The sequence below is a fragment of the Pholis gunnellus genome (genome assembly GCF_910591455.1).
Source record: "Pholis gunnellus genome assembly, chromosome: 23".
Lineage (NCBI taxonomy): Eukaryota > Metazoa > Chordata > Actinopteri > Perciformes > Pholidae > Pholis > Pholis gunnellus.
In genome coordinates, this window is record NC_136550.1 from 4,633,657 (window position 1) to 4,657,908 (window position 24,252).

Sequence of the window (24,252 nt, forward strand, 5' to 3'; positions counted from 1 at the left end):
AACAACATCACTTTTCAACGACTGTTAACAAATGAACTGCACCTGCCAATTAAGCATATGTCTTTGTTGGGTACAATTACGTTTCTCATGTTAATGTAGACGTAAGTACCGGCTGACCCGTAACGTGAGTGAAAAAATGCTAACGTCCACATGGTTAGCTGAGTGAAAAAATGCTAATGTCCACATGGTTAGATTAAAACATTACCATGAATTAGAATGAACTTGGTGTTACTGGCGTTAACAGCCGTTGTTACTCAGAGTATGGCCTCTTATGATGTGGATTTGTGAACTTCGTGTGTTTCAAGAGAGCTGTGTAAAGAAATATGGAGTAAAGTTAGCGATTAATGGAGGTAATCTGAGAGTCTAACGCCAGCTCAGGTCGTCACGTGGTCAATGGTGGACATGATTTTGATGCTGCAGTCATGTGCACCTTACTAGTTAACTCTTTCTTTTACAAAACACATTGTAACAGCAGTGTTTCCCCTAGGTTTACAGCTTTTTTGGGGGGGGGGACAAACACTTAACGGAATCATGGTGTTCATGTGTTTCATTTAATGACAGCAGTCAATATAACAACTAAACAATTATTTGAACTGTACATTGAACTACACATTGTAACATTTATTTTTATGACAATTATCCACATGGTGTGCAGCTTTTGTCACTGCAGTGTATCTTTCTGGGCTTCTGGAAGAACATTTCCAGAGCCTCTTGATATTTATTTTTGCATGTATGTAATGTATGTATTTATTTACTTAATTACTAAGATCAGTCTTGTACAGCCAGGGGGAGTATTTCCCCTCTGACAGAGCGCTCTCTGTCTGCTGGTGTGCTCACCTGTGTCTGTGTGCGCGAGCGCATCGGGGCGGAACTCCGCCATGCGCGATACAGAGAGCAGAGGAGAATTGTAAACGCGTGACCATGTAGAGAGATAAATGACATGATGTCAATAAGATAATCTGGCGCTATATAGAAAACAAAATCAAACAAAATGCAGGCGCCCCCCCCCTAATACAATGGTAGAGGAAACACTGAACAGTTTAACTCAAGATACTTTAACAAACAAAAGCATTTTATTGGAATTCCTTTAAATTGCTTTATTTGTTATCATTTTCTAGGCATAACATTAGCTTGGAAATTGGAACAGATAACAGCGAAGTTAACGGTATGTTTGCATTTTTAATACTCTGATACCACTATAATGATTTTATCAGTTATTGACAGCAACTTGCCTCCTGTTTGACCAGTGAATTTGACATGCATCACATCACTTCCTTGAAGACTTTTTGTGATGGTCTTGATTTTGTAGACTTATTAATTATTTATCAACAATGCAATCGACAATTACCTGACCTTAATAGCAATATCTAATCAGTTATTTCTGAGCCTTTGCTGGATAGCTATACATAGAACACAACTCACACAAGATCATTTTTAATTTTACTAAATTGTAGCAGACCTGCAAACCAGCTATACGCAAACCAGCTATACTGGTATGTGGAAAAGACAGGAAGGTATGTTCCTAATTATAATATCTCATGTTTGAGAGGCCAAGATTTACTCTGCAGCGTAATATTCTACCCTTATAGTCAGCAGTATTTGCTAGGTGTATTGAAGGGCCAACAGCACTTTTTTATTGCCCCGCCCCCTGTGATGTCATCAGTAGCCCGGCTAGCTCAGTCGGTAGAGCATGAGACTCTTAATCTCAGGGTCGTGGGTTCGAGCCCCACGTTGGGCGTGTATCTTTATTACTAATTTAGTCATGCGGCAAGATAGTTTTTTCCGACTTTCTTTTTCCTGAAGTTTCTTTTCGGGGATTATGATATGTCACGGTTAAAACCAGCTATAATGGTTTGAAAAACACTGTTAGGCATGTTGCTAATGTTAGTATCTCAGGTTAGCTCACAACAGTACAACAATAGCAGCATACTTCTAAGGCCAAGAATGACTTTGCAGTGTTATATGGCACCCCTCGCAAAAGTTTTTCTGGCCCCGCCCCCACGATGACATCAGTCGCCCGGCTAGCTCAGTCGGTAGAGCATGAGACTCTTAATCTCAGGGTCGTGGGTTCGAGCCCCACGTTGGGCGTATATCTTTATTACTAATTTAGTCATGTGGCAAGATAGTTTTTTCCTGAAGTTGTCTATTTCTTTTCGGGGATTATGTTATGTCACGGTTAAAACCAGCTATAATGGTTTGTGAAAAACACTGAAAGGCATGTTGCTAATGGTAGCATCGCAGGTTAGCTCACAAAAGCAACATACTTCTAAGGCCAAGATTTACTCTTCAGTGTAATATGACACCCCTCGCAAAAGTTTTTTTGGCCCCGCCCCCAAAGATGACATCAGTCGCCCGGCTAGCTCAGTCGGTAGAGCATGAGACTCTTAATCTCAGGGTCGTGGGTTCGAGCCCCACGTTGGGCGAGTTACTGTTTTATTCATGACTGTTTTAGCCATAACTGTTTTAGTTATGTGCCCCTAAAAATATTAAGTAATATTCTATATTATACACTAAATATTGTGCCCACCAACCCTTAGATTAAGAGTCCACTACTGCTATTGTCTTAGCAATGAAACACCACTTCTCCCGACCAAATACCAAATGTGCAAATGTTGCCTCAGACCCATCCCCCGTTCCTGCAGAGCATATGGACAAATGATACTAGCTGTAGTTCTAGTATTGTCCTCGTCTCTGTGGCGCAATTGGTTAGCGCGTTCGGCTGTTAACCGAAAGGTTGGTGGTTCAAGCCCACCCAGGGACGAAATTTTCTCTTTTTTAAAGCCCATGCAGTATGTTTTGTGCTATTTAATTGATACATTTAAAATAGTATCAAAGTTTTGGACCAGATTTTTTTGGGCTGAGGTTTTTTGGGCTGAAGTTGGGCAGTTTCTTCTCCTATTTGAAAATTGCCTTTTCCAGACCTGGAATATCTTGAGGTGCGTCAGCTTATAAAAGATTGTAGATCAGGGGTGTCAAACTCATTGTTGCTCTGGGGCCGCATCGGCATCATGGTTGCCCCCAGAGGGCCGGTTGTCAGCACCCCCCCCGCTGGCTGCTGCTCCTTCGTCGGGGTTGGGGTGCTGCTGCTCCTCCACCAACAATTTGAGAAATATCATCAGATCTAACGCACCTTTAGCTATTCCAGGTGCAAGTGGGTGGGACTTGCAGTTCGGGCCTAACCGACTTTGTATCAGGCCTGTCTCTGTGGCGCAATTGGTCAGCGCATTAGGCTGTTAACTGAAAGGTTGGTGGTTCAAGCCCACCCAGGGACATTTTGAGCTTATAAAAAGAGCACCCTTCAAAAGGTAGTTGCCACGAAGCCTCCAAAAACCAACAATTTGAGAAATATCATCAGATCTTCTCCTTGGTACAATTATATACCATCTTTTAAAAGCTAACGCACCTTTAGCTATTCCAGGTCTGGAAGGGGCACTTTTCAAACAGGAAAATAAACTTTCACAAAATGTAGAGCCCAACCTTCTAGCAATGAACAGCAAATGCAAGTGGGTGGGGCTTGCAGTTCGGGCCTAACCGACTTTGTATCAGACCTGTCTCTGTGGCGCAATTGGTCAGCGCATTCGGCTGTTAACTGAAAGGTTGGTGGTTCAAGCCCACCCAGGGACGTTTTGAGCTTATAAAAAGAGCACCCTTCAAAAGGTAGTTGCCACGAAGCCTCCAAAAACCAACAATTTGAGAAATATCATCAGATCTTCTCCTTGGTACAATTATATACCATCTTTTAAAAGCTAACGCACCTTTAGCTATTCCAGGTCTGGAAGGGGCACTTTTCAAACAGGAAAATAAACTTTCACAAAATGTAGAGCCCAACCTTCTAGCAATGAACAGCAAATGCAAGTGGGTGGGGCTTGCGCAATTGGTCAGCGCATTCGGCTGTTAACTGAAAGTGTTCCCAAGGAGCAGTGGTTGGAGGACATTAAAAAAAAAAAGATAACCGTTTGTTTAACTCCTCTACCAGAGGCATGGCCACTGGAATTTATGTATACAGTTATGTATATATTTTCTAATGATGGTTACAATGTTCAGATTTGGTTGAAGCCGAGTGTTGATTTAATTGTAGAGTCATTTCGAGGCTGTAGTTTGTGGTGCCGTTGAATTGTTATATATGTTGTTTTCTTTTATATTATATTGTTATTTTTTATTGAGTAGTGTTTCTAATATTTTGTCCTCCCTAGTTATATAACTAAGGACAGGAAAATAAAAGTGTGGCTTATTCATATGTTTTGTGTGCAAAATGTTCAAACAACTTGTAACTGTCTAATAATAATTAAAGAAAAAGGATGAGGATGTTGTTTGGTGTGTTTGGTATCTACCAGTCACATGTCTGAACACCTGAAACAGCCTGAGACAACACCCCGATGACACCAAGACAGCAGAACATTTATTCTACAAGCTAAAAACATCCTTGGTTAAACTATTTAATCGATCAACTTGGAAGATAAAAATAATCGATGTATGGGAAGTATAAGTATATAATCTAGACTAGCCTCATGGATGAATGCATTGTGCCTCATGCAGCTTATTATTTGTATTTCCTAACTACTGACATTTTTCCCCATATACATTTAATTAACACCACAGTGATCCTGCTTTTGTATCTTATTCAGTCATTTATTCAGCATGATTGTCATGAGTATTGGATTTTATAAAACATACTAAATGTTGCCGCTACATTAATATACTGCAGGTATGGCCAACATGCAACAAGGCACCAAATGCCATAAAAAATAAAAACTTAATTTCCAACACTATTCATCGCATATTACATCACTGAGCATTCATATGTAAGTTGAGGAAATCCTCAAATTGACTTTTCTTTCAAGAGTCTATATCTTTCAACTCTGTCTTGATTCACTCAGGCTGTCAAAAGACAATAATGACTACATGTGGCTGATCTAATATCACAAAACAGTCCTCAAATATTAAGCATATAAACTAGTTCCAAGTATGATAGAATTATTAATGACATGTGACATGTAGTGCTTTCATGTATGTGTACATGTGTGCAAATAGACAATATGTTGCTGAAACACAAAGCCAATTTTTAATTAGCAAAAACACACTGGCTATGATTTTGACATTGCCTGGTTAGCACCCTACACTGCACAACTTAAGGAAATCAGAAACCCTTTGCAGTCTCTTGGAAAATGTTCAACTCATCAAACAATATGATCTTCAGGAGCTACTGAAGTTCTGTCAGTTCTGACTTTGAGCCTCAAACATCTGAAGCGAAACAAATTTAATTCAAGGAAACCAATCAAACAGCCCCCGTGCAGGGTGGGAGTGTACACGAGGGTGGAGGCTGCAGGAGAGTTCGGAGGAACCTGCACTTTTCTAATCCCACCGGTCTTAATGGCTCAGGTACTAGCTCTCTTCTTCCCTCAGATCCTGTCCCTGCTCTCCGTCTGTGGCTCCAGGTCCAGCCGACGTGGTCTGATCCTTCTGTGAAGTGTTCAGTGCTAGCTGCATGGCCCAGATGCTCAGAGGCCTCATGTACGCCAGAGAGCGGTAGATGTTCTTCTCACAGTAGGCTTCAGGAGTCTGGAAGGCCATGCCCAGCCTCTCCCACACAGTCCGGTAGCAACCCTCCGCCGTGCGCATTCCCTCCTCCTTCATACCCTGAGAAAAAAAAAAGTTACATTTCATTAAACAAACTAAATTTGTTCAGTATTTTGGGCTTGTTTGCAGTCTTTACAAGGGTGGGGTATCTGTATCTGTCCTATTAATATGAAGCGGGAGTCATAATTAACAGTTTAGATGCAAATATAACAAGAACTTTAACCCCAAATGATAAATTACTTGTGAGTGTTTGCGTATTGTTTCACCCCTTGAATGTGAAGTAGATATTCAAACACACACACGCTTACCTCATGGATCATAGTGGCTGCCAGTCCATACACCACTCCAATCCAGACCTCATCTGACTGGACGCTGGAGCGGTCAGGCACTCCTTCAGGACGCATGCCGTTAACTGCCCCCATCTGGCCTCCAGCGAAGCTCATCACATTCAAGTCAAAGACAGATTTCAGTGCGCTCTGGATTTTATCTGTTGGAAAAGCCTGAAAAGGGGGAGAGAGGGAGCGACAATGTCAGAACAGCCCTTTTCAACCTTGTGCTGCTAGAAGTGAGCATTGAGGGGAGCAGGTTTGGATGAATCTTGTTCAACTGTCTCGGAGACCTCGGATGCGACTGTGGACTTCCTGTTCTTTGTTAGACCTCCACAAGTTAAGAGAAGTCTCTTCTCCTTTTCTCCTGCCTCAGGTTCATGTGCATTAACCCAAATTACATCTAGCTATGCACGGCCCCTCACCCTGCTCATTGCCTCCTTGGACATTAGAGCTTGCTCACAGTCTAAAGGTGGCACTTGTGTGTGAACTTGCCTTGTAGTCTCCCTCTCCCAGCCCGGACGCTCTCAGGAACCAGTGGCCAGCGCACTGGTCAGACATGACGCTGTTAGAAAGGTCCCTTCCACTGCTGTCGTAGTTGTAGTACTTCCCTAAACATGAAAAAGGTAAATAGAAAGGCAGTTCACAACTCAAGCAAAAAAGGTATTATATGCAACAATTTCCTAAAAAAAAAATCAACATATAGACTGATACAATAGAATAATCCCCCTCACACTAGAACTAAACCGACAACGTGACTTCATATTAAACGTTTAACTGAAGACGGCGGCTCTATTTCTGACTGTTTTAAATCACTGCTGAGTGACAGACTGGATGTAATAGTAATATTAGTTTGTCATGCCTCTCACTATTCATTTAGAGATTTCATGTAACTCACCGTTCCACAGCAGTTTGTCAAACGCAGCACTGCCTCGGTCCAAGATGTCCCGGTAACGTTGGTACGTCTCCTCGTTGTCCACCAGTCTCGCCATTTTACACATCACACACAGGGACGCCAACCACAGCCCACCACAGTATGCACTGAAAAATACAAAATACAAGAAGTCATTTTCATAAAAACCTTGAGATATTTCAGTGGGGGAAAAATACAGTATATTAAAGATCCCTAGTTGCTTTGAATCTACAAGTCTAATGAAACATTAGTCTCCAAATGATCACCTCACATGAACTAAGTTCATTTCCCGGCTTTGGAACTTGTTTCTACAATCTTGCAGCCTGAAAGTATAAAACGGGAACTCTCAGTTTAGGAAGCCAAACTCATTCATCTTGGCTACAGCCTCTGAATCAACCCCTCGGGTCACATTTAGAGAAGCACTGCTGCTATACACAGCTCCATTTTTCATTCTCTTGCCCCGCGACTCATGCCTTTTCCATTTCCTTCCCTCGCTCCCTTCCCCCTTCCCCCTTCCATCTAATTCAGACTTGGAAGTCGCAAATGCAATTATCATCTTTCTTTTGAGGGGTGCAATTAATTAAAAGACCTTTTTTAAGGACTAGATATAACTCAATCAAAATAGAGGGGCTCCATTATTACTAATTTCAAGGTTCCTAATTTAATAGATTTTATATATTTTAATGGTTTTAGGTGTTGAATGTGTGTAAATGGTGACTGGGCAGCAGTTGGGTCTTTAAGAGGATGACCCTACCAGTATTTATTTGTCTGTGGTGCTAAACTTAAGTTCGTAACCTGAAATGACTCGGGTAAAAAAACAACCCAAGAGAGGGAGTCCTCTGTACTGAGATGAAGGAATAATCATCACTCATCTGTAACCTTTTCTCTACTGATGGTTATTTCAGGGCTTCCATGGTTCTCACCTTGGTCCAGTCACCGTCCAACCGTCATAGGTCTGGTCTGCATATCCAGAGTTCTCTATCAGCCCATCTCCATCCAGGTCGAACTTCATCTCTGACTCCATCACCGCCTAGCAGACCAACCAGAACAAAGACGGCTGAGTGGAACAAAACTCTGAGCAAGCAACATATAATCCAGGACACCCGTGTTTTGTGTTACTACTACTACAGACGGGATCCAACTGTCAAATGCAGCACAACCACGATTATATGGGTCAGGTATTACCTGGCAGACGGGCCACATGTCCTGCAGGTACTGACTGTCCTGCGTGAGATGGAAGTCCCTGTAGACCTGCAGGACAAACTTCAGGTTCAGGTCCTTCCAGTCTGCAGTGTCATGGATGAGGTAGGCATTTACCCTCAGCCATGGCTCATCATCTATCATGTTGTAGTGAGAGGCAATAAAAAAGATTAAAAAGGAAAATAAGCTTTTAAGCGAGTCTCAGCACAGAATCAGGCATCTTCTTTCTCTTACCCGGGTCTCCGATGTCGTGAGGCACCACATTTTTGGCCTTGACCGGAGAATACCGCCCACTCATCAGATGGAGCCTCTCCGTCGGGTCCTGCTGAACCACACTGCCAGCTGAGAAGAGATTAACGCTGTGAAACCTACGACTCCTCATCAAATAGACACGCGTAGGTAATTGATAAAACGCTAACATAGCGGGCACTTCACTCACCAATGTCGTACTGCACACTCAAGGCAAGTTTGGGCCACAGCATGATGAGAGCAAAGGAGGCGTAGAAGTGCACATCGTACGTGTTGTACATTCTGTACTCCTGACCTGTGAGACAACAATAGCTTAGTAATGTGGGTCCCAAGTATTGTCACTTCTAAGGCTGTGTAATGTCAGTATTGTAGCCCAAAGTGTGTCAGTTTAGTGTAATTAGTTTTGAATACTGTCAAAAAAACGAATTATCACAATAGTTGCAGATCTATTTGCCGTCCATCGACTAATTACTTCAGCGCTAAACTCCCGTGTCTACTAGCCTTGCAGACTGACGCCTGTTTCAGTGGCGTTCACCTTCTAGGTAGGCGAAGCGCCCGAACACCTTGACGACGGCGGGCTGCGCCGGCAGCCCCCCGTCCTCGCTACGCACGCCGCCGCTGACATCGGCGTCCTCCGGGAGCTCCGTCCACACCGTCCCTCCGTCCACCACGAAGTACAGCTCGTTAAACAGGGCCGACTTGTACCAGGAGGGGAGAGAGCTGCAACACAAGCCAAGGTGACAGAAGACATTAAAAAGCATTCATTGATGGGGAAAACTATTCTCATGTAACCTACAGAGCTTTTACAAGTAGACATACCTGTCCTGCAGTATGGGTCGTTGCCACTCCTCAATGCTCTTCTCCCACTGCCTGTAGTGTGTTAGGGCGTAGTGGCTGAGCGAGGGGGACGCATCCGCTTTGCTGCCGAAGTAACGAGTGTATCTCCTGGAAACGGAAAAGACACAAGCTGATGTCAGCGGCACGTCTTAGTACGTCTGAGTTTCGCATTCCACAATGAGGGCAGAGGTGTGGCAGTTTCAAGGCTTTAAACATCGAACACGACATTGAAAGTGCGTTTGGTTGGTTGTCACTGACGGGTTGTTCTTATGTAAATAGGGAGACGCGCGCTTTCGTCACTGTGAATGATTCATGGAAGAAAATTGTTGTATTGCAGAATGTGAAGAATGCATCTGTCACAGGGATTAAAAAAAAAAGAAAAAAAGAGGGTTGAGCACAGACAGCCACAAGTTGCGTTTAAGCTCGACACTTAACACTAGTGAGGTCTTTTTTTTTTTTCAGTTAAAAGTACCAAATGTAAAAGGGAGAACGATACCCGTAGCTTGTTTACGTTCCTGTGTGTTTGATGTACCTGAGGTGTGTCCTCTCTCTAGAGCCGAAGGTGATGGTGGGCATGTCCCAGGACAGGCAGAACTCCAGGCTGTTACGGCTCTGAGCCGGCACCGAGCAGCCCACAGCCAGCGCTGCTGCCACCTTCTCTCCCTTAGGCGTCGGCGGGCTGGATCCTGCCGCGGTAAGAGTTAAAAGAGGGAGGGGAGGTTAGCATGAGCACATGTAGCATCTCTGAGGTTAGCATGAGCACATGTAGCATCTCTGAGGTTAGCATGAGCACATGTGGCATCTCTGAGGTTAGCATGAGCACATGTGGCATCTCTGAGGTTAGCATGAGCACATGTAGAATCTCTGAGGTTAGCATGAGCACATGTAGCATCTCTGTCAAACTCAAAACTATACATCACACCGCGGGGCTTTGCAAACAGAATGACACCAAGAAAAAACTGCCATAATAACGAAAAAAGCCACAAAATGCAGGTTGTTAAACATTCACTTCAAAAGTATGGAGCAGTTTAACTCTTGCTGCTTTTTGTCGTAATTCACTAAACCACGTAAATAGGTCAACAGGCTAAACTTTTGTTAGCCTCTGTAAATGCTATTGTGGGTGTTTTTTTTTTACTGTGAATCAGTTTCTTTCATTCTACTTCTTTCCCCTTTTTCATGTTTCTGCTTCATGACCGTCTCATCCCTCCGCAGTCTGTTTTTAAACACTTATAATTGTGGATCCCACCGCATTTCTTCAACACCCGCCCTGCGCAGCTGTTTGAGGAAGAGCCGATGGGTGAAGGTTTGGCATTGACGTGGAGTAGTCGGGGTCAGGACAGCCCACTGGTCGGGGCTTAGGACTCGGAACAAAGCGGGTTACTAGTACTACTTTGGCGAGCACGAACGTTTGGCCACTCGTAGCGCTTGAATGCGCCGCTGGGCGGGTCTTGCCAAGAAAATCAGTGGGATTCATCGTAGCTCAGCACTGACCTGTAGGCGAGTCCAGCCGTCCGTCAGTGATGAGGTCACTCCACAGGCCGCTGCAGGTTCCCTTTGGACTGAACGCTGTCTGGTGACTGACCTCCCTGTCAGGCTGTTGCACACAAACACTCCTGGTAAATCGAAAACCTAATGCTCACTAACACCATAGATTCCACAACCAGTTGATTCTTATAAATCCACTTTCCAGATAACGAGGACTATTGTTGCAAATCCTGGTTATTCCTTGGGGGATTGCTTGCTCAGCTGCTTACTGTACAATCTACCACAACAACCTTGGAAGCTGCTAAAAAAAACGTGCAACTCAAACCTGTTCTCGGGCCGCGATGCACAGAGTGTACGGGTTCACTGCGGGGCAGTGATGGAGCAAGACCCCCGACACCGCCCCCCCCTCCTTCTCCAGGTGGAATGGTTCATTCCAGTGTCCCCCGCTCTTGTCGTCCTTGTGCCCCGACCCGTTGACCATCGTGAACATGATGGAGACATCCAGAGCGTAGTCGTTGTTGTTCTCTATGTCCCACACAAATACTGCCACCGGGAGACTAGAGTCCTGAGGAAAAGGGGATAAACATGGAGGAGTCGTTCAGAACAAATGATTTCTACCTGCAACTGCAAACAACACATTTTCTCCGTGGGGTGCCTCCGTTACCTGGTAGTCATGCGGGATGACGGGGGAGATCTGTCTGCAGGTTAACGTGACGTTCTGTCCCGGCAGGTGGTAGACGGTCCAGGCGCGGGGGTACAAGGCGTGATAGAAGGCATACTCTCCGCAGTAGCCCCAGTTCCAGCCTTGCAGTGTGGGAGGACGCTCTACGGACAGCACCTGCTGGTAAACTGTTTGCCCCCCCCGACGCAGACACACTGTGAACTAAGAACAAAAGAAGGACGTGAATACAGGGAAATTGTTTGTGCAAGTTAAAAGATAAGACATTACTGCAAGTTTATTTTTACTGGTACTACTGGTACTTTTGTATCTCTGTTTGTTTGCCGGGATACAAATAAGTTAGCGAGCAATTGTACAGGATATAAAAAGGACAAAGGTAACTAAATATCCTTTTAGTGTTTTCTTTTTATGATGTAGTACGCTTTCACACCAGTCTCCGTCTATTTGAGGTCGTGCGTACCTGGTTTGCTGTGACAGTTTTGTAGTGGTACATCCCAGGGTTAAGTTGCCATCTGCAGAACTCCCCCCTCCAGCCTCTGGTGATGGTTCCTCCGCCAATGCCGCCAAGTGGAGCACCTGCAATTTAGAGTATGGCGTCAACTTTTAATAAGAGTTTCGATCCAATATTGGAGGATCAGAGCCAACCTTAAACAGTGACGATGTAGACGAACACAAGAGGCACCAACCATCTTAAATAATTAAACTAGACCACCTGTTGTTGCAGTGTTTGAATGTTTAGGAAGGAGGTATGTTTGGACAGAGATGTATCTTAAAAGGTGCTTATATGTATTGATGTTTTTACTTTGCATCCATTGGATCATTCATCGATGTGTAAGTTACACCCCTTGTGAGATCCTGAACTCACCGTATATTTGACGTAAGGGTTGGGCACGAAACATATCAATGAACGGAGCTTTCTTTTCCACCTGGGTCTTCTTGTACCACCATTTTAGATACCTGGACGAACACAAATGCACCGTCAAGCACACAGATCACCTTACGATCACAAGTGGAAGAGGTTAAAGTAAATGAAGATGGCTGAAAACAAGCGAATATTCAGACACAGTCAGTTATAACACAGTTTAGCATGACACCCTAACTACAGTCATGTGTTACAGGGTTATGAGTAGGTATGCTCTTATCAAATGAGTTAATAATTAACCAACGCAAGCCCATGTGCAATTGGTTAACATGCTTTTAATCCTTTAGCACTGGGAAGAGAAAAGAGGGAATTGTGCAACTGCATACAGGAAGCACCTGTAAGTTGAGGGGAATGAAGTCAAAGTGGCCGCTCTACTGTACCTGACTCATGTTAGCAGTGTGAGTATGTGTAACACGTGTGCAGGAATGTGTGTCTAGTTGCAAGCACTCGCCACCACACCAGGGTTGTGGTGTAAAATATTAATGAGGCTGCGTTACAAAAGGTTTCAAACGGCTCCCGAGGCTCAGAAGATCGGAGCCGTTAATGTTCTGAACTCCCGGAACGCGGCAGGGTTGAGGCGCCGTCTTTGAGTGGACGGGCCATTAGTTCATCACAGAACAGTGTTAGTAATGCCCCTCATTACATTCAGCCGGCATCGTTTTAACTTTTAGCTCCTCGGCTTTAGAAGGCCCCAGCTAAGTGAGGAACTGATTTAGGACGCGGTAACAACACCAATGACTAAGCACTTTGCAGGTGCTGCACTTTCTTTGTTGTTGTTGTTGTTGAATCCCAAACTGCTGCATTTGAAGAATGCTCAACAAGCGAACCTAAAACACGTAGCCGAGTGCTACGAATCTCTTGTATTAACACCACCAGGGATCATGTTTACGCCCTCATCCATGCGTGATCCGTGGCAGATTTATCTGGGCGGACATTAAACGGTTTAGGGACCCCTCAACTGGAGGAAACCAGAGAGTACAAGCTTCAATATGAATAGACGGCTTCAACAAACACCTCTCTGTTGCTGCCTGTATAGCAGGCTTTTACTGCTCAGCAGGCGGTAAAGCATCTCGTCTCATGAATCATCAATTTTGAGAGTAGATGACGGACTAAACGCTCCTTTTTTTTAGAAAAATGGCATCTGTTCTTTTTTTTTTTGCCTGAAATTAACTGTTTTATTCCATAACGTGGTCTTTATTCTGAATGAGGTGGCCCAACTACCCCACGAGAAACCTTGGTAACGCGACCTAATAGTAATGTGGCTCATCAATTACAATATTTGCAGCGCCAAAAGTCAAAATAGAGAGAAATGTAGCTTCGTGCTCAGCATTATGATCTTGTTTGCACACCGAAATAATCAATAACGAGTCATCCACAAAGGGCTTTTTGCTGGTTGTGAGGGAAGATCCCATGCAGCTGCAAAACTACTGTGAATGCCAATGCAGGGCCCGACTGTATTGCAAACAATAACGCCAGAGGAGAAGCAACAATGGTCCGCTCCACTCGGGAGATGAATAGGATCAGTTAAAGCCAGTTATTTGAAGCCGCGGCAGGTTGCATTATTGTCGAGGATCTTGTTGTTCTGCGGCTCAGCTCTAACGCACACGGTCAGTCCTCGCTCTGATCTGGCTCTGAATACAGGCCGAGTACAGTGTGCTAACCTCAATCTAACCTGTGTGCAGGCATCTTGTTCCACAGTTTGCTTTTAGGTACAGTGTCCTGTGCAAAAAGCCTAAATAATTTACAGTATTTCTATATACTTTTCTACCACTTCTGCTCCTATGGTGACCCTTTTTCTTTTTGTATTCTAGTAATCCTACATTGCAAAACCTCTCCCTCCAATGATGAAGAGCTGAAGGTGTGTCTCTACTGGGGTTGAACAGTACAATAGGTTTGTAACCCTCCACAAACAACCTCCTCCGGCATAATCTGTACAATGATTGACAAATGCTGCCACGGAGATTAACCGACCGCGACACACCTCGGGTGACAAATAGGCAAAAAAGCTTTGTCTGCGCTTTTTTTTTTGTTGCATTGGCCTAAACTGAGGGAGCAGAGTGCGTTTCGTTTTGCAGCAACATTGCAACAGATCTGAAGTGAAGCAAGATTGTGGCTCAATGTTAACTTAAAGTGCTTCTATGTGGTTTAAAGAAAAGGACGCGTCGCATCGAGCGTGAACGAGCTCCGTTGTAACATTGCTCTGCAGGTGTCCCTGTGTGAAAAAGAAGCAGTGGTGACGGTATATAAGAGCTTGAGTTATTCACTTAAATACAAATTGTTTTGGTCATCAACAAAGTAAACACATCTGAGTCTAAATCGCCTGATGACGGTCACGTCCGACTCACTCCCACACAACTCTCAGGATTGAAATAAGTGAGAGGAAGTGTTTCTGGCCCAGCGCCCAAACAATCCACCACATCGGCAGGATGTCTCACTTTGCATCTCGGGTGTCAGCAGATTGTGGAACAAAAACAAACCGCGATCAGATCAGGCAGATGTTGAGTACTGTGAGTGATCTGAGATGGAAACTGGAGGGTGACACTTCAGCTGCAGAGATTCAAGCAGCACTCTCTCTCTCTGGAAGCTCTACGAGCAGACAAGGCAGGACTGCGCTTCACACCTGCTCCCTGTTGTGGGTTGAGAAACATGAGACTATAGGCTACGGCCTCCCCTGGTGCCGCACCGAGGTGACACCTTGGGTTAACGTGGTGCAGACTACAGGTCGCGATGACATAAGTGTGTCGACTGAACAGCTTGTGTCAATAGTGGTAACAATCTCTCGGGTGTGGCTTTCATCGTCATAGGAAAGGTATGGAAGCATTGATTTTTACACCGACCAGAAGTAAATACTGCCTTCTCAACTCAAGAGTATTTCAACTGTGCTCAAGTGTACTGCGTGTAAATAGTGCACGTGTAGTGATTTGTACAGGAGGGTTAAGGGTTTCTCACCTGATTCCGAGCCCGACGTGCTCCAAGACGTTGGACAGCGAGACGTCTTTTGCTTGAAAGGGCTTCCTCTTCTCCTTGAACTCGTGCGCCAGACAGATCCGCCAACCCTCCTTGGGTACTCCACATCCCCCTTCCTTAGAGACATACCTACTCATGAGGTCCGCTGAGGATTTCTCACCCCACTCTGTGTTCATTTTAGCAGGATACCCAATGGGGAGCTTAAAGTATGTACGAATGGAGGCCAAAAAAACACCACTTTGTGATTACAAACGGGGAGTTGTCACCAGCTTTTTGCCAAAGGAGTGAGTTTATCGTGCATTCAATATGGAGCAGAAATGCTGGGGAGCTCCATGTGAATTATATAATTGATCACCAGGCTTCAAAGAGTCATTCCTGTGGCGGTAAACCGGTTCTCGGTTGACGAGCTCTGAATACCTGCAGGAAAATAATTGCTCCTTCGTGTAGAAGGTCCCAGTGCCATTATAACATTATTATCCACAAGAAAGATTAGCCTCTATCATATCAGAAACACCCTCTGGATTCCTGTTTTTAGGAGGTTGCAGACCCCTTTGCCCCCCTTTTGCAATGGAGTCCGGATGTGTCAGCAGCAGCAGCAGCTGGATGGATGGATGACAGCTTAAGACCAACAGGACGTATCGGGACACCTACAATGAGATCAAGACAAAATGGGTCAACACGTAGTTATCACATTTAAACTGCAGGACGGTCGAGATCAAGCATGCGTCAAAGTAACCTACGTTGCAACAGTAGGTTTAGATCACCTTTGCCATTAATGACGTACCGTTAGCTAAGACAACCCCATGTAGCAGTGGCTAACAACACTAGCTAACTAGCCATTCAAAATAGTTGATTCTTTTTTTGTAAATACCGGAGTTAGCGCGTCATCCCACTGCTGCTCCACATCAGAGCTCTGCGTTGTCAGTTAGCAAGGCGCTCTGGATGCGAATCATTTACGGTTGTCACTGTAAACGGAGAGTTTTTTTGCCCTCAGCGTTAACTCTCAGATAACACGAGCGCGCAGGCTGCCATCGCATACCGCCTCCTTTTACAATATTGTTAGATCCAAACTACAACCAAGCTACTGAGCCTACCTTAGACGAAAAATCAAAGAATGGCTAATTGTTGCTGGTAGTTTAATGGAGTCAAAATCAGTGAACAGCCTGGAAGTGACTGATGTCTGACAAAACAAACCCAGGGATTTTCAACAAACGATCAACGACAGCAAAGCCGCTGCTAAGGCTGTACCATTATGGGCATTAATAGGGGGGGGATTACATTCACCCCCACGTATTAATATTGCCTCCAACTTTCATCGGCACATTAAAAAAACCTTGCTGTTTATATAAATCTTATAAAACAACTTATGTCGAGTGCAACAGTATTGGCGCACAAAAACAAAGATTATTTGTAAATATTGAGTTTACAACTCCCTACTAGTTACCATAGCAACAGTCCACCTCTAGTCTCCTGTGCCACGGGACGTCTTCTAAGTGGTCGACCAAAAACTATTACTGGGATTCTACACTACCCTTTTTCATTCTTTTAGAAATATTTTAACGAATGAGCTACCACTATGATATTCAACAGATACTATACTTATATAATTTATTTTAGTTTTTTTCTGATACTTGTTGTTATTTAGAAGTATTACTTTTCCTTGGTTCGTGATTGGTCGTAAAGCACCCGGATGTTGATTTGTTTACTGTAGCTGTGCTGGAACGCTAGCTAACCAGATACGCAATGCCTAGTTCTTCTGGAAAGAAAGTCAAATTGTGTATCGTTTTACTCAAGAAGCTAATTTAGGTGCCCCCTGTGATAAGACTACTGTCTACTGCTACTGTCTGTTCAAAGGTATGCATTGAAATTACCCCTTGAAACAGCAGCCATTAGCTAGCAAGCGACACCAAACAAGTTAACTTCTGTCTCCAGTCTGCTTGTTGTGGTAATAAGTGTATGAAAACTCAGCTAACTTAATTATCATCTTGCTAGGATAACAAAGTCTTTCGGATCCCAATGCATTTTATTTCCCATAACAGTGATTTGATGTTTAACGTCGGTGACGTAACGTTGGTGTTGTCGGTGTGTGTGGTTACAGATGATCGAGGTGGTGGCCTCCATGGTCCGGGGCCCCGTGTTTCTCGCCGGGGAGCTCATGGAGAGTCTCATAACTTTTACCAACCCGATGTCCCACCTGTCCACCTCAGCCAGCTGGTAGGACTGAACTCCCTTCACCTCTTTATTCATCACAGACCTGAAAATAAGACCTAGAGATGCCAACTTCTGTCTGTTGAGACAACATCCAAATCATCAAAATGTACTAGACAGAATCATATATTAAATATAATGTAGATGGAAGACTAAGATCCCTGTGTGCACAAACAAGGGATGGTACCCCACTACTGGCAATTCCCAAGGGCAGATAATATAGTATTCAGGATCTGTACGTCATTATTTCTACACAAATTGTAACCCTGTATGGACTTGGACCATGTGATGCAGTCCTTCTGTAACTTGTGTAACCCTTGTGTTTTCTGTCTGTGTCCCAGTGAGATGCTGGCATGGGCCAGTGCCCAGATCCACTGCCAGTTTCATGCCAGTGAGAACAGAGTGGCTCTGCCGGCCCAGGGCAACAAACAGGACGTCCAGGCTGAGAGCAACACGGTGCTCATTCCAAGCAGAGGTTAGTTACCTGAGATAAGCAGAAATCAAAATCACTATCACGCATATAAACACATTCATTGGAGTATATTTACATGGAGTATGTGTTGTGTTTAAGATAAACAAAGATTTAAAGGGCTCTTTTTAATTGCCGTATTGCTTCATGTGTAAAATGCTTTCTTTTACAGGAGAGAGAGGTCAGTGTGTTCTGGACACACCACCTAAGATATTATTCTGTGACCTGCGCCTGGACCCTGGGGAGAGCAAAACCTGTATGTGTGTACATATGTGACAAACATATTAAAATAAGTCATAAAACTATGACAAAATAAGGCTGCTTTTAAAAGAAAGAAATAAAAACCATAGAGATTGCTCGTCTAAATGAGAACTTTACGTCATAGAGATTTTCTTATCCAGTTTTGTTTGCAACATTTATAAAATAACACATTTATTTCTGTGATTCAAACAGTATGACCTGCGTATTCACTCTCCCACAGATTCATACAGTGAGATCGTACCCGTAGATGGTCCTCCTAGTTTCCGTGGTCAGGCGGTGAAGTACGTCTACAAACTGACCATCGGCTGCCAGAGAGTCAACTCTCCCATCAAACTCCTCCGAGTTCCCTTCAGAGTGCTGGTTCTGCAAGGTGAGCTCCATTTGGACTGCTTTTATTTTCAGTTGCTCGTATTAGGTGCTGCAAAGATTCCAGCGCTAATGAGGTGTGTCACTTACACTTTGAAACCGCAGGAGAAATTATTCTACTTCAGTAATATATGAAGAACAGAATGAGGAAAGCTACAGTAACAACCGGATGAATGCTGATTAAAACAAAGTTTATTTAGCCATTTATTCTACTCTTTGGGTCTGTAGAAATAACAACAGTTTAATGCCTCGCCTACAAATGGAGTTGCAACAATTCTTTAGATGTTATTTGACTTCTATCACGCTGAGAAATGTTGCATTTTGACATTTTCCTGTCCAACCTGTAGGCATGCCGGAGCCTCCATTCCCCCAGGATGAGGAGGTTTCCCCCTCCAACCCGTTCCTGGAGGAAGAGGAAGCGAGCCGCAGGGATGCTCGGCCTTTGGAGAGAGCATTGGACATGCTGATGGTCACTACCTCAAGACGCTGCCCCCGTGAGTCACTGCTCTGACAAATTCAAGTTATTGCAAGAAATAAAACTGTGTTTCTTCGCTGACTTTATTGTTGCAACCATGTCATTAGCAGGTGTGTCTTTGTGAACTAGCAGAGCTGCTCATTTCAAGTTAGATTTGACATGTAAACATATTTGTAATAAAAGTAAAAAGTAAAAGAAATAAACTAGACACAAATAGTAAGAGTAGTTTAGTAAATGCTCTGGTCCTCTAAATAATACTGTTATTCTACTTTTAATCCTCTTTTCTGAATAATGTTTTCTCCTGTTTTTTAATTGGATGGCTTGCGTGTTCCTTTGTGTTATCCAGAGATGTTTAATATCACCAATGTTCGTGGGAAAGTGGCAAAGTTCTGCATCTTCAAGATGGTTTACAGACTCGGGGAGGACATCATCGGCACATTCAACTTCTCAGAGGGAGACATTCCCTGCCTGCAGGTTTGTTTGCCGGCCTTTCTTTTGGTACATTTCTGCACCCTCTGTTTTTGTGCATTAGTTTTTTAAACTTTAATTATATTTGTGTATATGTCTTTTAGTATTCTGTGAGCCTTCAGAACGAGGAGGAGATCCAGCAGCAGTACCAGCGGCGCCCCGGGCAGGTCATCAGTGTGACTGGACACGGGCGACACATGGAGTCCTGCCTCCACACGGCCTCCAGCCACTTCTCTCTCCCTGTCCCCCTCAACGTCACGCCGGGCTTCAGCACAGACATCGGTCAGTCATCGGCAGATATACTTAATATACTTAATGTTCATAGAAATCATTCACACATCAAATGTGGAGCATTTTACACATATACTGGACCACAAACATAATATTCATATTTGTAGATTCATTGTGATCTACACTCTCTGAGGTTGTCATTATCGCTGATGTCCGTGGCAAATAAATGACCAAAAATCCGCTTTGAAGTCAAGAAAAAAATTCTTCGGATAACTTCAGAATCCTCACTTCCTCCACAAAATGTGCAAACTTATAAATCACACATCAACTGAACCGCCACAAATGTTAACTCTGCCCGTACAGTGACGCTGAGGTGGCGCCTTCACTTTGAATTCGTCACCGCCCGGGAGCCCATGGAACCGCCCACAGTTCTGCAGAACCAATCGGAGGTCACAGTTTGGGCGGGGGCGGAGCATGTCGACGTGGATACCTTCAGCTGGGATCTGCCCATCAAAGTCCTGCCCACCAACCCGGCCTTGGCGTCCTACATGTCGCACTTTACAGGGACCAACAGCATTCGTATTTGACTGTTGTGAACGAAAGATAGTCACGAGTTACTGTGTGTGTGTGTGTGTGTGTGTGTGTGTGTGTGTGTGTGTGTGAGAGAGTGAGAGAGAGACATAGAGATTTTTTTTTTCTTCGCGGATGAGAGCAGAGGTATACATTTCAGTAACAAAGGAGCATTATTTTAGTTTTTGTTTCTCTTGTATATGCAGTACCAGTGATGGATTCTATATGTATATTGTGCAACTTATGTTTTGCCTTTTTTCATATGCATTTTGCAGTGCGTCTTAACTTCTTTCTTTTTGGACCCTTATGACGTGCAACTATCTCCGTGGTTGATGTATATTTCTGTATTTATTTCGTTTTTGATTCCTTTGCTCACTCTCTCAATTTATGGAAAAAATGTTTCTCACTCAAACTGTTTTTATTGTGAACTGTTTTTTTCTTTCTCTCAGCTTGAGCAAAAGCTTTATCAAGATGTAAATACTACAAGAGAAAAATTAATAAAGTGTGATTTAAATTTGATAGATTACATTTGAGGAAGTCCATCGTTATTTCACAAAGTTCACAAAACACTGTTTCTCTTTGTAAACAAGATTTTTATTTTGGGCGTAAATGGGTTACAGCAGAGAACAGGTCAAATCAACATATTTACAATTAGTAATTATTGGATTAATTAAAGAGTCGGACAACAGCCTACTGCAATAATACATTTCAAACAAAAATGAAGTTTCTTCTAAAAAAGACTGGCGCCTAAACATCTTTAAATGTATTACTGAGGTGCATCATTTGATCAGCTCAGTGTTCAAAATATTCTCTGCTGGATTTTTACTTAAATATATTTTCACAGACACACTTCACTCACATTTCCTTCATTGACGATACAATCCAAAAAGCACAGATGCTGTTAAAGTTTTATATTAGTACAGTATGTATATAAAAATGGTTACTGGTATTTAACTATCGTGAGTATCGCTTTCACAGGCGAATCGATTGAGCAGATAGTTGCTGGTCTGAGCAGTTTTCTACCCCACAAGGTTTTGCTGCAGCTGTAGTGATCCTTGGCCGGGGTCCCTGATGTCCTCGCCAGGGTAGCAGGGCAAGCGGGGGTCGGCTGTCTGGACCAGGGACGCTTTGCAAGTCAATGAATCCACCCGCACCTCACACCACGCAGGGAAATCCACCGGCTGATGCACCCTGGACAGTTATCAAGGTAAAGGAGAAGATTCTGTGCAGTTTTTCAAGCATCTCTTATGGCTTAAAAAGAAACACTTTCCCCTGCACGCTAAACTTTGCTCTCTGTAATGTGGACACTGTTGCTAACAATCAACAGAAGTTGCAGGTTAAAATAGTTAAGAAAAGTGCCTGAATGAAAGCATCCGAAATGTTCTTGAGTAGTGGAAAGTAGCTAAGTCCATTTACTCAAGTACTGGACTGAAGTAGAGTTTGAGGTACTTGTACCTTACGTAATAACCTTCATTCTATGCTACTTTATGTCTTCTCTACTACACATCAGAGAGAAATATGTTAGTTTTTCAATTACCATATAGTTTTTCAGTTACGATTTAAAGCATATGATACACTTATAAAATATATAGAAAAATGTGATTATAAAATATGATATTTAATGAATTCTTAAACTTCTAAAGTATATAAAATTGTACCACTGAGCCACTGATGAATACTTGCTACACTGTATGAAGACACATTCATTTAGATCCCCCACTATGAAGTAACTTCTACTCTCTTGTTCCGTCTCTCTGAAGTTATAGGAACTGTTGGCGTCTGGACACCAGAACCACACAGGTCGTTAGTTCACTCACGTCTCGCAGCAACCGACGCCGACGGGGTGCAGACAGGTGCACTGCATGCAAGCGTTGTCCATCCAGCTTTCACCCAGCGAGTAGTGCCTCCCCTCGAACACACACAGTTCTGGAACACATGGCAGTCAAAAATGAATTAACAAAAGAACAGAGATATATATTTCATTCCTTAAGTCCAGATATGATTTTAGAGCATGGGATCTTACCTCTGGAGTTGAAGTGGCACAACATGGGAGCAGCAGACCCACCGCTGGTGCACAGGAGAAACACTGCAGCTGCAAGCATCCAGTTAACCCCGACGAGCTCCATCTTCATCTGGTCTGGTCAGATTCTAGCTCCCCTTCTCCCTTTACTCCCTTATTTATACATCCCGGGGCTTTACGACCACGGCGTGGAGGTGTGGTCAGCACCGTCATGTGGCCCACAGGCCTGGCTGAGGACGGTGTCGGCGGTGCCATCCATTGGGGAATCAGGAGGTGGTGGTTTGTTTGGGAGGAGGTAAAGATCTTGGCTTGGATCTCGGTTTTGGCACTCCGGAGATCACCTCGCTGCGCTTCAGCGGGCATGAACCTCTAAAGTGATAGAAACGATGACACATCCATGTGGTGACTAAGAGAGGGAAGGGAAGGAGAGGGGTGAGATGGAGGGCAGGGGAGCAGAGAGAAAGAGAGAGAGAGAGAGAGAGAGAGAGAGAGAGAGAGAGGTGAGGTCCAAGGAGAGTCGGAGCAAGAGAGAGAGAGAGAGAGGAGAGAAAGAGGGATGGAATGGAATTATCAAACATGATTCATCACCATTCAACCTCTCATAAGAGGTGACTAATGCGCATGTAAAACACATGCCTAAATACTACTATCTACTGAAATCTACTGAATCTACTGAAATTAATAAATCTAATTTTTAGACTCTAAATACAGTTAAAAGAGCTTCTGATGATCTGCCTTTCAAGTTAACAGAAAACATTACATACTTTAGTGGAGAAACATATTTTATGCAGATGCTTCAATACGAGTCACAAGGAGTCACTGAAGGGTTTGACGAGTATGAACATTATTAGCAGCCACCAGATCTCAAACCACTTTAAAAGTCTTACCGTATCTTCTTTTGGGAGAATGATGTTCGTCCCTCCAGTAGAGTTCAGAGGCCTTGTTGGGTTTTCCTTTAATTTCTCACCCATCTCGTGATACACACTATAGTCTGCACACATGTGCATTTCTGCTGCAGGGGCCCGCTGTCACCTCTGACCCCTCAGGCTACCTCAGCAGGATTATCTCATGTGTGATGATGAGTGTATGATGTCACATCGTTAACTGCAGTCTGTGTCCTCATGCGGGTCCAACCGTCCAACCCCAAAGGAATGATGGACATGCAGAGTGTCCCGGGAAGAAGACGCATATAAAGACTTACAATGGTATTTACGTATTAGATTTAATATCGTATATACAACTTCTTTTGTAGAGCTCAACCGTCATATCAGAGGATCGATATTATCAGACGGTATTGGATTTTTATTATAATAGTAAACAATAATGAAAATCTAATATTGCAGAGAAACAATGCTTAAAGTAATTTAGAAAAAAAGTAATGAATGTACAATTTGAACAGGAGTTGATCTGAAAATGTTGTCAAAGCAATAATTCACCATTGTTTTTCTGGAGCTTTCAGCAATTCCTCCCATGATCTTCATCCACTGTCAAAAGGTTATGAGATGTGGCTGAAAGAAATAGAAAAATAATAGAATAAGTGGACCTTGTGAATAGAATACACATATTTTTTTTTCAGGCCTTTCATACACTTTTGTATTTCTATCCCAACTTTTTTTTTTATCACAGGATGTCATTACACACATAACTTAAATACATGTCCTTGTGTACATTATTTGGCCAAAAATCCATTATCCATTGGAATCTAGTTTACAGTACGTTGTTGTGCAGGCGTTTGCATTTCTGTGTTATCTTAAAAATATAAAATGTGATCTGACCTGACAACGCAGCGCAGTATAGCTGCCTGGGCCAACAGTACATTAGCTCATCTTCTCCCAGTTGTTTGCTGTCTGATGTAAGAGATCATAGGAAAACTCCTCTCACAGGAGGCCCCGGGGCCTCACAACATGCTGCTTAACGTGCCTTTTCTCTGGTACCTCGACAACAGTCGGAGAGTGTTGATAAGCCTCCCTCATCAGTGACTCACAGTTGCCTGTCTCAAGCTGCATATTGTTTCAATAAGGACTTACTG

General features: G+C 43.5%; 3 protein-coding genes across 5 annotated transcripts; 1 reads left to right on the plus strand and 2 right to left on the minus strand.

Annotated features, from left to right (window-relative positions):
- Window positions 1–4,654: 4,654 nt before the first annotated feature.
- gba2 (glucosidase, beta (bile acid) 2) lies at window positions 4,655–16,359 on the minus strand. 2 transcript variants are annotated; one of them, XM_079185214.1, is made up of 18 exons: window positions 16,250–16,359; window positions 15,138–15,802; window positions 12,132–12,223; window positions 11,727–11,842; window positions 11,252–11,470; window positions 10,913–11,152; window positions 10,594–10,696; window positions 9,635–9,788; window positions 9,085–9,210; window positions 8,801–8,985; window positions 8,456–8,560; window positions 8,251–8,358; window positions 8,002–8,153; window positions 7,740–7,846; window positions 6,802–6,944; window positions 6,399–6,514; window positions 5,886–6,077; window positions 4,655–5,637 (listed from the first exon to the last, which is right to left on the minus strand). In XM_079185214.1, the coding sequence occupies exons 2-18, from the start codon at window positions 15,329–15,331 to the stop codon at window positions 5,383–5,385; spliced, it is 2,607 nt and encodes an 868-aa protein (XP_079041340.1). In that variant the 5' UTR covers window positions 15,332–15,802; window positions 16,250–16,359; the 3' UTR covers window positions 4,655–5,382. The 2 variants fall into 2 exon arrangements, with proteins under 2 accessions (XP_079041340.1, XP_079041339.1); XM_079185213.1 differs by lacking the exon at window positions 16,250–16,359 and adding an exon at window positions 16,027–16,143.
- A 512-nt stretch (window positions 16,360–16,871) lies between these two features.
- rgp1 (GP1 homolog, RAB6A GEF complex partner 1) lies at window positions 16,872–20,715 on the plus strand. 2 transcript variants are annotated; one of them, XM_079184297.1, is made up of 9 exons: window positions 16,872–17,009; window positions 17,254–17,369; window positions 17,705–17,838; window positions 18,005–18,088; window positions 18,314–18,463; window positions 18,807–18,953; window positions 19,281–19,408; window positions 19,507–19,684; window positions 19,997–20,715. In XM_079184297.1, exons 2-9 carry the CDS (start codon window positions 17,254–17,256, stop codon window positions 20,218–20,220), a joined length of 1,161 nt encoding a protein of 386 aa, XP_079040423.1. In that variant the 5' UTR covers window positions 16,872–17,009; the 3' UTR covers window positions 20,221–20,715. The 2 variants fall into 2 exon arrangements, with proteins under 2 accessions (XP_079040423.1, XP_079040424.1); XM_079184298.1 differs by lacking the exon at window positions 16,872–17,009 and adding an exon at window positions 17,056–17,109.
- Window positions 20,716–21,222: 507 nt separating this feature from the next.
- On the minus strand, window positions 21,223–22,335 carry msmp1 (microseminoprotein, prostate associated 1; the record flags this gene model as incomplete). The annotated part of the gene is made up of 3 exons (XM_079185060.1): window positions 21,223–21,394; window positions 22,021–22,129; window positions 22,227–22,335. 3 exons carry the CDS (start codon window positions 22,333–22,335, stop codon window positions 21,223–21,225), a joined length of 390 nt encoding a protein of 129 aa, XP_079041186.1.
- Between the last annotated feature and the right edge of the window lie 1,917 nt (window positions 22,336–24,252).

Bases quoted from the DNA above. Each gene is read 5' to 3' on its own strand.
- gba2 (XM_079185214.1), bottom strand. From the start codon at position 15,331: ATGAACACAGAGTGGGGTGAGAAATCCTCAGCGGACCTCATGAGTAGG. The intron at 12,224-15,137 runs GTGAGAAACCCT...GTGTTCGTCCAG, and splicing joins CACGTCGGGCTCGGAATCAG to GTATCTAAAATGGTGGTACA. The intron at 11,471-11,726 runs GTACGCACGACC...TTTTGTTCTTAG, and splicing joins AAACTGTCACAGCAAACCAG to TTCACAGTGTGTCTGCGTCG.
- rgp1 (XM_079184297.1), top strand. From the start codon at position 17,254: ATGATCGAGGTGGTGGCCTCCATGGTCCGGGGCCCCGTGTTTCTCGCC. The intron at 18,464-18,806 runs GTGAGCTCCATT...TCCAACCTGTAG, and splicing joins CAGAGTGCTGGTTCTGCAAG to GCATGCCGGAGCCTCCATTC. The intron at 19,409-19,506 runs GTTTGTTTGCCG...TATGTCTTTTAG, and splicing joins GAGACATTCCCTGCCTGCAG to TATTCTGTGAGCCTTCAGAA.